Here is a 17822-nt window from a genome sequence, read left to right as displayed (position 1 = left end):
AATTTTGCCAACATGATACTGGAAGTGATTTTTCCACATTAAAATCAACACCTACAAACAATCAAAATAACTGTGATATTCACCCTTAATATGCTGTTTTTTTTAAAGCGTGCGTCAGAAAGGCAGACCGCCGGAATTTGTGAGCATTTTGCTGGGAGTTGCAACGTGTCATCATTGTGATCATATCAGGCTTTTGACCTTCAACATATCATCCTGCATCAGACAGTCTGAGTGGTATGTCAGCTCCCATTTGGCCTCATTTCTCAGCCTGTTTAAATATTGCTCATGTTCATTTTACATCATGAACCACAGTAAAACTCCTGCACTCATTTATACATCTGATGTAACCATGGCAGGTTTTTAAATATCCCTCATGAGCTGAATGTGATGTGGAACATTAGGATGCAGCTTTTAATCTCCCCCAGCAAGAAAATAATTGAGGAGTCAAAAGATGTAGCAATCCAAAGGCTGTTTCCTTGCTTTTATATAGCACTAACACACCCAAAATAATGGATGCAATTAAATCGATGTTCTCAGAATGATCAAGTTCAAGAATCTATAGCATCAAAGCCTGCTATATATAATATTAAAATGCTAACATCACCTGCTTGCATGAATAAATGAAGATCGGTAAAACTCTTTGACAGATGCACGGCGTCTTAATCGCTTTAAACAGAGAACTGATGTAGATTAAAAAACAAACATCCTAATTCCTTAGTTATTAAACCGTGTGGTAATTATTATGATGCTACAGCAAACAGTTTCAGTGAATCAAAAACAAGCTTTTGCCAAATATTGTAATATTCCAATGCGATTAAGTCTCTATTTCCAATTCAAGTTTTCTTGTTCCTTCTTCATAATGTCTCCATCATTTTTATGAACCATTGAAGGCAATGAAACCCACTCCAACAGGGTAGATATATCATTGGCATGTAAAATTTGCATGCAAGGCAAGTGGAATATATTACCCCTTTAAAAATGGCATTAAAGTAGTCTTTTAAAATTGCAATATTGCAAAAAATATATACAAAGGTGAAAACCACAGTTTGATACACTGCAGAGCTCTAGTTCTTCTCAAGCATGAATAGCCCTGGGAAATTAATTAAATGCTCCCTCCTATAAGAAAACATTTACATCCCCTTTTAGAGCTGCTGTCTGTGGCTAAGTGTATGTTGGCAGCATTGCATAAAAAATGCATTAACTTGGAATCTATCATTTAATTATTTCACAAGTGAGTACTGTCCAGAAATATTGTAGTGAACAGATATGTGCTGCATTAAATGTTGCCAGTCGTGTAAGATCACATCTACCTAAATACTTACACTCTAAATAACATGATAAAGATTGATAAGAGCTAAGGCCCAGAAATAAAGACAGAGTTGAGTCTCAACTTTTTAGAACACAAGTTTAGGTTCAGTCTGAAGGCTTTTGTGTTGCAGCTTCAATGTCATATGAGTTTAAGTTGAAGATTTTAGTTCCTTCTCTTACATCTTAAAATCTCAATGTAGCGCAGCTTGTTCACAAGAAATGCATTTAGCTTCTATTGACTTGTTCCTTTGCATAAATACCCGACTCTGGAATGTAATTCAGGTTAATCTGGTAAAAAGTCTTTTCAGTCAGTTGAAGAAGTTGGGTGCTTTTTGTAAAATGAATACTTAAGCAAACTTTCACTTGTTTGCTCTAACAAAACTAAATATGACAACCTTTTTACCAATAATTCCACTGAATAAAATGCTCTGATGCATGGTTAGGGTGTTCCCTAGCTTTCACCCAATGACTGCTGCAGATGGGCCCCAGACCCCCCTGAGCCAGTGAGATTAATCAAGTATGGGAAAACGATGCATGGGTAGATTTTATCCTGAAAGAGAGCATGACCCTAGTTTTCCTCTCAATTCAGGTCAGTCTGGAGAGACGGTCAGTAGCTCAGGAGGAGAAAGTATGTCCTGTAACCACTTGAAATCCCCCGCTCTGTCCATCTCTGTTCAACCTTGGTAATACACCTCACCTGCCTTAGGTTCTTCTGATAGGAGGGAGAGGTCAAAGAGCAAGCAAATTTACCATTTTAAATTCAAAAATACAAAGAAGATGAGTAAAAACAATTTGTGGCTGGTAGCAACGTGGCACTAGAGTCTGAAAAATTTTCCAAAATTTGGGATACATGACTGGAACAGATCTTTCAGGTTTAATTGTTACTACATTTGAGTTATATTCTTATAAATGTGTCCGGTGATGGTAAATTAAGACACAAGTCGATTTTGGGGTATTTTGCCTTGTTCACTGATTTGGAAAGTGTGATTTCCAAGTTTTCCAATGATAAATCAGGCATGAAAATCTGATTTGTCTTGGAGAGTCCATGCCATCTGAAAGCATATACCTTGAAAAGGTTGACATGGAGGAATCTCAATCTGAAGATCAAACTTTTCACCTCCGTCTGCTGCTGGGAGTTATGATGCTCATTTTCATCTCATTTAGAGAAGCTACACCCACTTTAGACATATAATATAATAGACATATAATATCTGAATGTGGTGTACAAATAATTAATTTCTCAATTGTGTAAATCTTATTTTACTTTGGCTGCATATTTTAAGGCTACTTTAAACTTTTACTTAAGTAGTAATTGAATCTGATACATTTACTTTGATGTTAATAAATCCTTAGCAAGAATATTAAGTAGTACTCCCTCCACCAATTGCTAAAATTGTTAGCATTAAATTCAATTCAAGAATGCTGACAGGCATGTTCAGGTGAGTAATAGCTAACGCACGTTGGAATGAAAACAAATAAAAAAAATATATATTATGTATGGAAACACCCCATAAGAAAGAGAAACGTATTTTTGTAGATCTCTTGTCTGTTTTTACTTTGCTGGTTTCTTTTTTGTGGTAGTAATCATCTGGGAAGTTTGCATTGTGCGTCTATTTGCCTCTAAATGTCCAATAATTTGCATGTCCTGCCACTGTCTTTCCAAAGCTAAAGAATCCAGCCATATGTTGACAGAGTCTGGAGTAAGCTTCTGGCTACAGGACTGTTTTCCACTCAGAGTTCACTTTTCTTCCGGTGTAGCATTTACAGTCAAAGTTACGGATTTTCTCAATTTCTCTGTCATCTTCCCCATCAACAGTTACTATCGATACAGCTCTGATATCTTACGGTCTAACTAGTCTGACGCTAGTCCAATACAATCTTCCTCGTTTACATCTTCACTCAGTTGTAGAATTGGGATATTATCCAGTCTTATCATGTCGCCTTCATCGTCACTAAGATCGTCTTCCAAATCAGTGTAGCTTGTGTTCATAAGCATCCGGCTTGTTGAAGAAATACTTCAGAACACTCTCAGCGTAACGTCCTCGGTTCAGCTCTTCTGCAACGATCTTTGCAGTGAATATTCAGTGAATATTGATACAACGGTCATTTTGCTGCCTAATATCAGCCACGCTATTCGCTTGGAAGGCGGGAGCATTAGCAAAGGAAACAAAGGACAGCTTACAGACAGACAACGTCAACGTCCCCTCTACATATGAAGAAATCTCCTTATAAAAGCCTATTTCAAGCCTAAAATGTACTCTTTTAAATACAACAACACCGAGACTCGAAAAAGCAGATAATACAAAAAAAAGCGAAAATCACCAAATTTGAAAAAAAAGAAAAAAACCTTTTCTCAATTTGCACGAAAGTTGTCCTGCCAATTGTGTCCCTGGATTCCATGACGCATCACAAATGTTGAGCTCTTTGGAAATGCATGTCAGCAGCACCAGTTTCCCAAAGCTCAACTTATACGTTTTTTATTTCGATTTTAGTTAAGTATATAAAAGCTGTAGTTGTTTATCACTTCAGCTACAAATCAATGCTTGCAAGGAGCAAAAGCAGGCAAATGTCTACATTAAGTAAAGGATTCATTTCACTAGGGTTTTCACAACGATTGTTTGAAAGTGTCAGGAAAACCTTAGAGGGAGTGGAAGGGGTTAGGATCTGGAAGCAAATTTTACTGTTTTGTTTGTTTTTTAAGCTTGCTCTCTGCCGTCGGGGCTGTAGTGTGTTCTCCTACCTTAGTGAGCCGATGAAAGATTTCACAGCACAGGGTTCACATTTTCACAGCATTTTCCTCATGAATTTGTGCAAATAATGAGGCAAATGTGTTTAAGAACACAGTTTTCATGACCGTTAGGCTCATTAAATGTCAGAAAATCTGCATAATTCTGTTGTACTTCTAAAAGTTTCCACCCAAACCAGTTTTTGTCCTTAACAGTACTGAGGAGAAAGCCTAGATGGCAGTGAACGGACGGATACACTCATAGAAAATGAGTGCATCAGCCTGATTTTCAGGTTAAAAGTACCTTTTTTTACAACAAAAGATTGTAATTATTTCTTAATCAATAAAAGAATCCAATCCAGAGAGATGCACACAATATATACCATATTTTGGTTAAGTGGTGTGGGGTGACAGAATACCTGGCGTAGTTGAAGAGGCGGCTGTCCCACAGACTGTGCTCTCCTCTTGGTGGAGAGTGAAAGAAGCAGGAGTCAGACCCATCAAAGGCATTAAGGCCGTCTTCCGTGTTCTTGGAAGCATGACTGTGGACCACATCCAGTAGCACCACAATACCCATTGAATGAGCTACATCAATCAGCTCCTTTAGCTCCTCTGGGGTACCAAAGCGACTGCATGAACAAAAGGCAAACAATGATTAAGTGAACAAAAATATTTCCTTTTAAAATACGGTAAGTAAATGTTAGAACATTTGAACAATATTAAATAAGGGTAAGATTTCAAAGGGCATAAATAACATTGTAAGGGACTGTAACTACACAAGCAATTTGCCTATCAGATTAATAAAGTATAAAATTACAATATACACCCTATCCTGGATATGATACTGATGCAAAGACAGTATATAAAATAATGAATAAGCAACTCTGGACGATGGTAAAGACTCACACTGGTCTGTCTTTATCTTTGAATCCCCACAAGTCTGCGGATTAACAGCAAACATGTTTACCAAGAGATTACTGATTGTGTCAGACTTCATAACCTTGATTTAAGGTGACTGTGTCGAAGCGCCTCGCTCAGTTTATGACTGAGTGCAGGTACAGATACTATATGGAGAGGATAAAACTGTATAAATGGAGAAAGTCTGCAACAAATACACCTTTGAGTTCTAATCCCTCATAGTTCACTCCTGGTTGATTTGTTAACACCTGTGGTTACTGAAGCAGGTCATAGATCTCTATAGTGTAAGCCGAACAAATGTAGCTCAGAGGATTCATCTCACTGCATTTATTTATTTGATTTACTTTCAGTTTTTGGTCAGAAATTGACAGGGAAGTGTTGTTCAGCATTCTAATTTCAGGATTAATGCACAAATGCTGCCAGCAAAGGGATATGAAATGTGCATATGGATGAGTTTATGAACTATATATGAGCATATAATCCTATTACCAAACAACTACCAAATGAATATTAGGTCTATTGCTGTTTAAACAAAGCAGACAATACAAAATAATTACTTGGAACAATTTGGACTGTCAGCAGTAAAAATAATTATTAAAATGAAGCTTTACCTGGATGCGGCAAAGAAACTTGTAATCTGATATCCAAAACTTGCATAGTAGGCATGCTCCATGATCGCCATCAACTGTATACAGTTGTAACCTGGATGAAATAACATGAAATTAAAAAGCCATTTATCACTTAGAGCATTTCATTTGCACTTCTAGCACAATTATTCATCGTACTTGGACCTTTTATTTACCTTTGTTACTTTACAAAACACAACCCTAAAGGCATTTTAATACGGCTTTGTCTGAACAACCAAGAGAGTGCTATGGATGAGTAAGAATTAAGCTTAAAATGTATGGTAAAAAATTAAGGCAGCACATAACCCTGAATCAGTAAGGGTATGGTAGTTGCAGAGTCATGGCTGGGGATGCTTCTCTACATCATTGTACGGGGCGCTAATATAAGTGAACGGGAAGCAAGATAAAGCTAAACACAAGGCAACTGCAAGAAAACCTATTGGAGGCTCTAAATGTCTTGAAATTGAGGAAGACGTTCACCTCCTAGCATGACATAGACCACAGAACTCCATGCATTTTTTAATAGAGCTCTCTTTGACTGTTAGTTTTGACAAAAAAAAAAGATCATTAGATCAAGTTCATAGTCCAACTTTTCGATACCCATCTCATCTATACCACTCCAAACTACTCCTCTCTGTTCAATTACAGCACATTGAATTGTCTTCTTATTGAAATGTGCTAAAAGAATAAACTTCCCTTGCATTTTATGCACATCGTCTTAAAAACGTCAAGTAAATACTTAACACACTTAGGAAAAAAAAAATAATTTAAAAATGCTTGTTGACACAATATCCAATGACAACATTATAACTTTGTCTATTTTCAATGTAAGAAAAGGAAAATAATGTACTGTAATGTTTTGTCATTGACAAGTAATAACATCAAAGGTCAATGTTATTGTGGATATGTTGCCAATATAATACAGTAATTTGTACCAGCAAGGTTTTTGAAGTGTTTTATCCAAACAAAGTTGAAAAAGTAAAAAATCAAACCACTGGATTTGTTTTCCAAGTTTGAAGATGGTGCACTTCCCATCCAGGAAGATTTCTCAATTCAAATGTTTGGATTAGCGTTGAGTACCAAGCTTTATGCAGTAGCCCAACAAATCATTGCTATGACTTAGAAAACATGCAAATTTAACCCAAAAAAAAAACAGGTCTGCCCCTTAGGAATGGGGAGTTATCTTTTTCCAACCTTCTGTATCTAAAAGAAAGGAACTTCTGTGCCTCTAATTCATCAAAAAACAGCTCAAGATGTCAACCCATATAAGAAATGGCTATTAGGATTTGAATTTAAGTTAAGAAGTCAAAGATTATTAATAAGTTATGGGCGTGGACTTTGATTAGGCCGTTTTATCATTTCACAGTGGATCTGGTTACAGTTTTAGGGTAGTTGAGCTGGTACAAAAGCATCCCTGTGAAGTATATTTTCTTTCCTTTTTTTATCCCCCCCCCCATCATTACAATGTCATAAGTACAGAGCAACGAAATGAACCATCTGATTTTAACCCATCCCCTTGGGGAGCAGTGGGCTGCCATTGTGCGGCGCCTGGGGAGCGGTGTGGGATTAAGGGTCTTTGCTCAGCGACTCAGAGTGGCAGACTGTGGGAGTGGGGCTTGAATTCAGAACCTCTGGATTCCAAGCTCTATGCCCACTCCCCAATTGCTTTCGGGTGTCCAAGAAAATGGTCACGATGGATTAAAAAGAAAGGAAAAAAAAAAAAATGGAAAAACAAATGAAGGAAATAACACTGCACATGACAACCAAAAACTCAGGAGCTCCACTTGCAAGCAGGACTTTTAAGTCTACATTAAAAAATGAAATAAAAAATCCAAGCTGCATAAAAATCTTCCCCCTGTGTGTTGATAAACACCCTCTCTCTCATATTTCAAACTCATCTTGGATCAGCAAACCAATAACATTATATGTCTAGACTTGAAAAAGAGGAGAGCAAAGCAATGCTTGCCTCTTCACGTGGATGCGCCACGTCTCCACATTTTAAAGCCGATGAGATAGTGCTTTCTGCTTTGGACTTACTCCCCTACAGCAGTTCAGCAAAAGTTTAAATTCAGGTCAAATTCAGTTCAACTTGCAGAGAGGCTGTCAGTTTTGTGATTATATTTGGGTGTTTTTTTAAGCAGCGATGAGAAGTTATATCATCAAAATGCATTGCTTATGACTTAAAATGTCAATTTTAACTATAATTTGTACTTTATTTTGTTATTCCTTTAAAGCTTTGCGCAATTAATGAAGAACCAAATTGGCATCATCTCCAACTAGTTTTTCGGCTGGAGAAAAACATCCCTACAGACTTCAGTTTGATGTGAAGTGTGTTACATAAAGGAGAAAACAAAAACAGTTATGCACTACGGCTGTGCAATTTATTGCAATACAATCACAATTTGGCAAAACGCAACTTGCCAACCACAGAAACACTTAATTTTTGTCACATTATATTGAGCAAAAGTAACACTTAATTTCATTCTTACAGTCCTTCAGGTGTCGGTAATTTGCCACTGGGTTGCCACAGCAAAGAAGGGAAGAGAGAGAAGATCCATGCATGATAGTAGAAGTAAGAACTCTAAGTGTTACAGTTAAGTCCTGAAACAATGGACTGGACAAGCGTGCATTCAAGATCATAAAATCACTAAAAGCCTCCGGTTAAACATCTACATGCTTGTGTTTAATGCACGCATAGGTAAAAAAAAAAATTGCAATAAATTTCCAATTGCAATATTGGTTGAAAATAGTCGCAATGTGGATTTTTTTGGCAAAATCTTTCAGCCGTATCATACATTGCATTGAATTGTGTTGCAACAAGAAAAAAAAGAAGGGAAAATATGACGGCGAATAGAGTATTTTTGGAATGCACACATTTTATCCATTTATTGTTGGTAGAACTGCTAAATAATACCTCAGTCTGGTCAGCTTCTCCTTTCATATTATTCACTTAATAGACACCTGCTGCTTGAATCATTTCCAAAACAAGTATTCAGTGCATTAGCCACACGGCAAAAACCAAAAGTATTATATGACAGTTTCCCTTATGGGGATGCTGTTAACTGCATACATTTTACACAAGCCATGGGAAAACTAGTTTCTTTTCTCTCTGAAAACCACGATTCTCTGTCTAACCTGTGCCACTCGAAGTTAACTAATGAGCTCGAGGCATTTCCTCTTTGACACCAGCTCTAGCGCATTCATACAAGCTTAGGCACAAAGGAAACGGTGTCTATTAGAGTTAGGAGGTCATGTAGAACATTTCAAAAAGACTTGGGAAAAACAGTGTCTATGGATAAGAGAAAAACAAGCTCCTAAAGTGCCACTGAGCACTCCACTGGGAGGTCCCAAGGTTTTTCACTGTTGTCTGAACCCCATTTGTTTATATATATATATATTTATATATCTTTCAGGCTAGAGGGAGGAAAGAAAACTTTACCTCTGAAGAAGTATGACAAAGCACAGGAGTGAGAGGGAGTTTCTCTTTTCTGAATTTATACTGTAGATGCACACCCTCCTCAGTCAAGAAAATGAAATGGCAGGCAGAGTCAGCCATCACTGGAGACAATGGAATTTAGCCTCGCAGTGAATCCTGTTGTGCAAAATCCCTGAGCTGCTCCAGGTGGATTCTTTGACAGCATTTAATCTGGCAGTTTCTTTACTCGCTAAACAAGATGACACAAGCAGGAAAACAGCATTTATCACACGTCTCTGGTGTGCTGCACCAGTTCAATTGGAGCCTTACAATAAAGCGAGGCCAAGCTGGCATGCTTCTATACAAAATAATGCAATGCTTCAGCTGCAGAGCTACACAGTTATACAGTACTGAATTTAAACTGAGACTTAAAAATACAAATTATTTGTTCACTGTGGTCCAAGATCCAACAATTCCAAAGGGCTTATACACACAGCGGAAAACAGATGTTTACAATGCATGTCCTTTCATGCATTTGCTAGTTTTGTTAACTTTTATAAAGGATGAAAACATTTTCATTTGCCAGTGTGAACAAAATGGTTTCATTTATTATACATCCCTCAACTAACCACTGACACCCAGGGTAGAACTCTTGATATCAGTTCTCTTCAGAGGTGTCAAGCAACGAAGTACAAATACATCTTTTCTCATATCATTTTATTTTTTTAATCAATTATTTTCAATTCAATTAATCAGAGTTGTCAAGTAACAAAGTACAAATACTTTGTTACTGTACTTACTATACTACACTTTTCAGGAATCTATACTATACTACATTTCTTATTTTTCTTCCTACTTCTGACTTCTACTAAATTTTTTCATAAGTATCTGTTCTTTCTATTCCTTACATTTTTAAAGCTAATGTTACTTGGTACTCTTGGCTTCGGTTAAATGTTTATAAATATTTATTTTGTGTCATCTGCGCCATCCAATGCAGATCATTGACACCATCCACATCTAGTCAAAGCTAATGGAATTTGATGAGTCATATAACGCAAACACTCATTGGTTAGCTATTTGTCAAATTTGTGCTGACTCCAAAGAAAATCATCAGAATTAAGCAGGTGCTCTTCAAACTGCAAACATGAATTGTCTATAGCATGCTACAATGTAGGATTCAGAAAAAGATGTTGAAATGTCTGAAAGGTCAGACACAGGCGAGAGCATATTGGGAGATGGAGACCAACAAGACCTCCCTCATCCTTGGCCCTATCTCAAAGAATTTTTCAAAAATAGTCAAACAATTTAGCTTTCAATTCATATTGTGGCATCTGGCTGTTTTTTTTAAAGGTTACTTTATACTTTTATACTTTAAGTATTTTTTTGGAGCACATTTTCATTTTTATTTGAGTAAAGGGGTCAAGTTGATACTTCAACCTTTACCAGAGTGTTTTTAAACTGCAGCATCTATACTTCTACTTAAGTAACAAATGTGTGTACCTTTCACACCACTGGTTCCCTTATATGACATCCAATCCCAGGCTAAGCCAACAACAAAAATCAGATGCAGTAACTCCTTTTCAACCTGAAGAGGGCACCAAACAGGCAGTCTTAGACACAAATGCAGGACTTCCACAAAAAAGTAGAAGGGGGTTGGGGGGGGGCTGCATTCCTGTGACTGGATCACCTTTTTTTCACCTTTTTTCCCAAAATAATCTTTGCTGAATTTGCTCAAAGCTACAATGTACCTTGCTGCCACCAGAACGCCTTCAAATGTGAATTACAAGTTTGGCCCCCAGGAAGGCCACTGGTGACAATACATCACAAAATTAAGCAGTGTTCAAATGTGTTTTGGAATCTGTCAGCAAACCAATTTGGCTCAGTAAACTAAGAAGTTCAGGAGTACCTTGCAAAGATAAGGCCACATTCACCCCTCTAGATTAAAACCTACATCAGAGACGAAAAATATGTGTGATCAGGTAAGGGTTATATCTCTTTTGTTGCGCAAGAACAACTTTTATCTTAGTTAGCTCTTCTGTTAAAGGGAGCTCAGATTGCCTTATAGCACTGCTCTGGGTCAAATGACTCATTCAGCAACAGATCCAAATGTCTCAATTTAAATAGTTGAAGTTCTAAAAGGGCAACCCTCACCGAGCATCGACACATGCCAAGTGGTATATACTGATCTGAAAATTTTTTATAATATATTTAAAACTAAGCAACTGGGTTAAAGGTTAAGCTGTGTTGCTTTAATCTTAATATTTTAACAGCCCTACTTGATCTCAGTGCAGCATTTGATCAAGCCAAACTAAAAACCTTACTGAGCAGTCTGAATTCTGACTGGTATATCCAGCTCTGCATTAGATTTTCTACTTTTTATCAGATAACTTCCACAATGAGGACACTTTCGCCTTCATAAAGTCTGATGTTCTCAGACAATTGTTCTTCTTACATAACCCCATTAGCTTACATACAGTCCTTTTAAAAATGTCCTACCGCATGTATGCAGATGACATCTAGTCACATTCATCTAATCCCCAAAAGGCGAAAATGCTCTTAATTTTAATGCATTGTTTAACCAGAATAGGATGCCTCTCTTATTAATAACAGGTCCTACTGATCTGCATTCCAATATCAAACAGACACTTTTTCTTCTTGCTCAGCAGTTAAGTCCAAAGTATAATTCTTGTAATTTTATTTGAGTCAAACTTAAGGCTATGTCTTGAATATTGGATACATTTCCTATCCCTGCGTCTTTCATTTAGGAATCATTTCTGAATTACAGTATATGCTTTCGTGTGCATATTCTTCCACTTGCATTTTTGTACCCATATTATTGCAATGCCTGACTTACTCTACCCTACTGTTTTAGGATAAGTAAGCAAATCTGTATGCCTTTTAGAATCAACAACCAGACTTCTCATAAATCCATAAAACAATTTCCAAATCAACCCATTTAATGAAGATTAGAAGCATTTGTTTTATAGTATCTGTATTTAATAACTGAGCTGGAAATGGTAAAGCTGCTGCTTATCTCTTGCTTTATCACTAAACACACCGCCTGGTCCCTTTCAATGACAGGCTCAGAATGTGCTGGTGGTTCCTGATGAAAGGCCAAACACTACTAGGAAATGCGGGCTTCCACTTTTTGGGTCTTAGCTGTGGAATACCTTGGATATAAATTTTCATTCTGCTGATTCTGAAGACTTAAAAACCATTTGAACACATAATTGCGTAGTAGTAGAATTCCACACCAAAAAAAAGAAATCCAGTCTTACAATTCAGTACAAGTAGATATTCCCACCTTAAGAAAAAAATGTACATAGCGATCAGGGTTGCACCTTTCTGACACTCAAAACAATTAATCAAACAGTAATTAATAGGTACAGAGTATTTTTATCACAAACAAAGCATTTGACTTAATTTTCACTTTGCTTTCAATGAAGCCATTTACCTTTAAATATATGAAAAAGGGAAGTGTGACTCTCCCCCTCCCATACATGCGTCATAAAAGGTGTGACAGGGTTGGTAAAATCATGCACGGTACTGATCTGAGCACGCTGTCATGTGTTTGTTAGACTGACAGTCAGGGCATGTAAGGTCTCCAGAGATTTCTCTACTGTTCTTATTTTGAAGTTAAAATGAATAACTTAAGAGTTGCAATAAGATAAAAGTATCAGATCTAAATCCATTTTTTTCCATGAAATTGTTGCACAAAAATAATGATACGATTAGCACACAGCTTGAAACACTTATTCACATCGTAATGCATGTGCCTCAGATTACTGATTCATTTATATGTTGCTTTAAACGTTTAAACAATGTGTGTTCCAATTCCATGACATCGTTTGGCAGCTTGCTGAACGGTTCTCTTAACGGTTCCAGGCAGCACCAGAGCCTAGCCTTGCGTCACATTTTTACGCAAGTTACGTCACGTGGTGGCAAGTAGCCAGTTTTATATCACTGGCTGTGCTTAATGTGGTTCCTGGTAAATCATAACATTTCTGGAAAGAAACCAATTTCCTACCTCTCTTTGGGGTTATTAAACATGCTACGAGGTTCTGCAGTTCAGGAACCAAGAGAAAGGTGATGCTCGTTTATTTAAATCAGGGGGGGATGAGTTTATTTCCCGAAATTGTACAGTAATGCTTTTTCATTAAACGGATGCCTTCTCCATTGGATTTAGATGACTGTGACGAGATGGGTAGCCTGGCTGACTTAGCGGCTGCAGCTCCCGTTTACTGCCTTCTTTTTTCGCCAAAGCAGGCAGAAATAGAATGTCCCAGGCGAAGTTAGACGAATGTCACCGTGCACTTACAAAGTTCATTGTTTCACAGAATCCATAAGGAATCGAATCGTTTCACAGAATCGATAAGGGAATCGGAATCATGAAAATCTTATCAATTCCCAACCCTAGTCAGGCATGCTGAACATGAATGCACCTCCCTTTCCTGAACTGATTTGATAGTAGCAGGCCTAGACTGATAATGTGTGTTACTTATACAAGCGGAACATAAAGCTGGTGAATGCAATGGAGTAATGTTCAATTGAAAATTTAAGTATGTACTTGGGAACACACCTTATGTCGTCAGATATTTTAGGCCCAACTGACAGAAATTGTTCACCAGAGAGTTTCTTTTATGACTTGACATGTTTCACAGACTACAAAATTACACAAGCAGGGTGCATCGCTTCAAGTTTTTTCCATCACATCTGTAGGTATCAAATTGGTTCTAACCTGAAGACACTGCGCCTTATGGTCCCGCCTTGGAAATCCAGCTCTTTACCAAGCCAAATAAACCTAAATATTAAAGCAGCGTGTTGATACTATATGATGCTATATTACTTGGTGTGTTTTTTTTTTTTTTATTCAAAGTAACTCAATAAGAACTCAGTAAATAAATTATATAAATCCAAAAATGTCTAAAAGACTGCAACAAAAAGCAAACCAGTAGCCATCTCAACAAATCTTTAAGCCAGTAATGAGGGACATCTGTTAAAACTGTTAAAACAGTTTATGACATAAGAAACATTGCCAGATTTAGACTGCCTGTAAGATGTGTCACCAAATAGGTAGAAAATAAAAATAAAAGGTTATTTTCTTCACTGTTGGTCGTCTAAGTCATATTTTAGGAAAACTGAAGGGAAGTGGCAGTTCAGTTGTGTGCTGTGACTTGAGCTTTAGAAAGCCTCCTTACAAAGAAAAGCCCAGTGGTCAGTGATCCCTTTAGGTTGTGTCAGTACACAGAATGTAGGCCTGTTTAGGTGATGTTATGCAAAGGGATTGTGACAGGTGTGCAGAGAAATACTGCTCCTGGAGAAACAGTGGCACTCACTGCAGTAAACCCTATCTGCTATGTTACGGAATAGACCTGACAGAAACACTGGCAGCTGTTTTTAAATAAAGGGATAAAAAGTTTACATTTCTTGGGTTTCATTGTTTTCCTTGCAGATCATTGGGTCAGAACAGAGTTACACAAATGCTTTTTACATTCACCTGATCTCTGTATGGAAAGCACAGAGTTCATTTCTAACTCCTTGTGAAATCACTCCGAGCAACATGAGGAACTTTAAACTGAACAACAAATCAATTAAAGGACCTAAAAATAAAAATCTCTTAAATTTTATGTTTTCATATCTTTACCCAATTCTTTTATTCGAGGGAGCACGTTGTGCGTGAAGTTTGTGTATGAAGCGACCTTCGGCTCTGGGGATCCGATACCAACATGGGCTTCATATATCCTCAGACTCATTGGTTTCTTAGGCCGAGGATGGACGTGCTGCGGGAAAAAAGGAAAAGGAAAATGGGCATAACAGTAATATTATGATAAAGATGATGCAGCACATAAGTAAGCAATTACAACGAAAGAAAATTAATTTCGGCATCTTTGCTCAAACATTTTATAACAAATTCTTCCATATAATGTAATTCTACAGAAGTGTATTGCATTCATCAAAGAAAAAAATAAAATCTGACAGCTTATGTCATAATTTCGAGACCAGTATTTCATAATTATGAGATCTTTTCTCATAGTTAGGAGATACAATCTCATAATTACAAGATCCTGATCTAAATATTATGAGATCTTATCTCATAATTACGAGATAAGATATCATAACTATGAGATAATATGTCATACTTAGGAGATCCGGAAGGACACTGATTGCTGAGGTACGCTACATGAAATGCGAAAAATGAGTGTATAGTCAGATTTAATATGCTTTTATTTCCTTTAAGGTATGCGATACTGGAAAATACTGAGTTTCTTCAACGTGGATGGAATTAGTTTTAGTTTGTAAGCATTGCGCAGGTACCATAAGTACTTAAGATTTTTTAGGCGAAAAAGCCCACTCTTGCTGGAACTCACACTGTTCCTGCGGGAGCATTTGAACCAGCACAGGATGCTTTATAAATCAAAGCATCTGAAATGCATTCCAGCTGGCTTGGTGGTATCCCAAAGAACTGTTCAGTACCTGGTCAGAAATCCTACATCCTGAAGGAGTACAGCTGAGGCTTCATAATCGTCCAAGACAACGTCTCTATAGAAACCCGGTTCCCAACTTGGTGCGGCATGTCGATTCATATGACACACTAAAACCATATGGAATCTGTAATAATGGAGCTGTTGACAGCTTTTCGCATATGGTCTTATGGCTGCATGCTTACTCCACAAGTAGTAATCTCAGGGTTATTGCTGGTTACTTTATTGATTAAGTGAAAACAGGAGTGGAACTGCAGATATTTTCAAGAAGTAATCATGAAGACCAGTTTTCTGCAAGATATATAGATAAGATGTCGTAATTACGAGATCACACTAAGACATCTTATTTCATAATTATTAGATCATATCTCGTAATTATGAGATTTGCTGTCTGATGTATTTTCTGTTTGGTGAATGCAATACACTTCCATATCAATCATGTCACAACTATACTGTACACAAAGTAGAGCACAATTGTAAAGTACAGGGAAAATTACACATAAGGTTTCTCAAATAAAAGTCTGAAAAGTGTGCCACTTATATGTATTCAGTACACAGCACTGGAAATCACCACAATAAATTGCATAAAACCTAAACCTTCATAAGTCACCTTATTAGGTAAAATACATGTAATAGAATCCATCTGTGGACTATTAAAATGCAACCTTTCAGTGAAGGACTTAGAAATTTAGCAAACAAATATTAACATATAGAGCAGGGAACACAGCAAATCGGTCAGAAACAAAGTTGCAAAGAGGTTTGGGTTAAATTGCCAAGGTGGAAGAGCTGCACAGGTCAACTGTTCTGGTGGGAGAATCTGTTGACAGGATAACTACAGTATAAGCTGTGCACTCAACAAATCAGGGCTTTAAGTAAAGGTGGGGGGGTGGGGTCATTATTGAAAGAAAGAAAATATGTCCCATTCGGCATTCACGATAAAGCCATATAGGGGACACAGAAAACATGACAGAAGGTGCTCTATTCAGACAGAAAAATCATAATCATTATTGTACTGGCCAAACACACTGCAAAAAACACAACAAAACTACACTATAAATCAGTCTGAAAATAAAAGATTATATCAAGTGCATGTATTTGAATAACCCAGTTACCTAGATCCATTTAACATCTATGGTGGGACTTGAAAATTGGTGTTCAGATGCTGCGAGGCGCTATATGGGCGAAGCTTATAGACGTAGCCCAGATACTTGCTGTAGTGAAAGCTGCTCATGCTAATTTACACCCAAGGGTGTTGAATATAAAAATGCATGCAACACTTGTGCAGTTTTCTATTTATAAAAAAATATAAAATAGACAGCCAAGCATAATTTTAATTCTAAGGGAAAGTCATACTTGGTTCAAATCACATTTTTGCCTTTAACTTTAATTTTTTTCACTGACTTGACAAAATCTCTTAGTATCCTCAGTCTTTGTTATAAAACAGCAGAGGGACTTGTTTTATATATAGACCAAAATTTCTGATAGCTACCCACAGGGCCTTGAACCCTCCTGCTGAAGTACATGATTGAGGCACTTGTAAATAAAACAAATATAAACGCCAGTAAGAGGCCCTCTTTAATTAAAACGGTGCCAAATAACCAATGATAAGGAAGGCAAGGTGGACGTTAATAGCCTCTTAGTTCTTTTCCCTTGTTCACTCTTGAGCTAAGAACATCAAGTAGCATTGAGACACATTCAGACCCTCTCAAAATCTGTTTTATCTATAAGCCACTTTAAGAGTAAAACAACAGCTGTTACAAAAAGGCTAGAGAAAAGGGGGCACATAAAAAAAACTGTTTTCACTGAAGGAATACAATATAATGTTGTTTGACAGTGATATGTCAAACTATTAAAGCTGCAATGGAGCTTTTAACAACTAAATGTAAAAAACAAACCAACATGTATTTATATTGAAATAGCATTGGACATTTAATCTCTTTGCCATTGTACACTCTTAATTAAAGACTTTAAAACAGGAATTAAAACTTCACTACGGCGCATCACAACCAGGTTTTAGGTTGAGCTTTCAAAGAGGAAAACAAATAAAGAAACCAACAGGAGTAGGAAAGGGAAAAAAATTATAAAATGAAAAACTTTAATCAATTATTTTGTCAAGCCTGTAATGTTAAATGACATTAAGATCACCAAGATGAATCGCTTTAGAATCAGAGTGTAAAACATTTCTCTATGTTTTAAGGTCCAATGTTGTTCAACTGTAAAATCTAAACTGTACCTTGTGATTTATTTAGACAAGCATAAACAAAATTCAGTATATGGTTAATAAAAACTAGTCTGGAATAATCTTTAAAACAGAATTTGTTGCTGACAAAGCACTGGCTCTTATTAAT

The 17822-nt window shown here is 36.9% G+C and overlaps 1 protein-coding gene across 1 annotated transcript in view; it reads right to left on the bottom strand.

The window, feature by feature from the left end:
• The window catches only part of gbe1 (glucan (1,4-alpha-), branching enzyme 1), a 152252-nt gene that overhangs the window by 104195 nt on the left and 30235 nt on the right, over positions 1-17822 (bottom strand). The window contains exons 5-7 of the mRNA XM_015397266.1: positions 14637-14772; positions 5563-5653; positions 4453-4662 (exon numbers count right to left, since the gene is read on the bottom strand). Of these exons, the coding sequence (XP_015252752.1) occupies positions 4453-4662; positions 5563-5653; positions 14637-14772 (437 nt within the window). The remainder of the gene's footprint in view (positions 1-4452; positions 4663-5562; positions 5654-14636; positions 14773-17822) is intronic.

Source organism: Cyprinodon variegatus, unplaced genomic scaffold, assembly GCF_000732505.1.
Source record: "Cyprinodon variegatus isolate N-32 unplaced genomic scaffold, C_variegatus-1.0 Scaffold848, whole genome shotgun sequence".
In the NCBI taxonomy this organism is placed as follows: Eukaryota; Metazoa; Chordata; class Actinopteri; order Cyprinodontiformes; family Cyprinodontidae; genus Cyprinodon; species Cyprinodon variegatus.
This window is presented reverse-complemented; position numbering and strand designations above follow the sequence as displayed.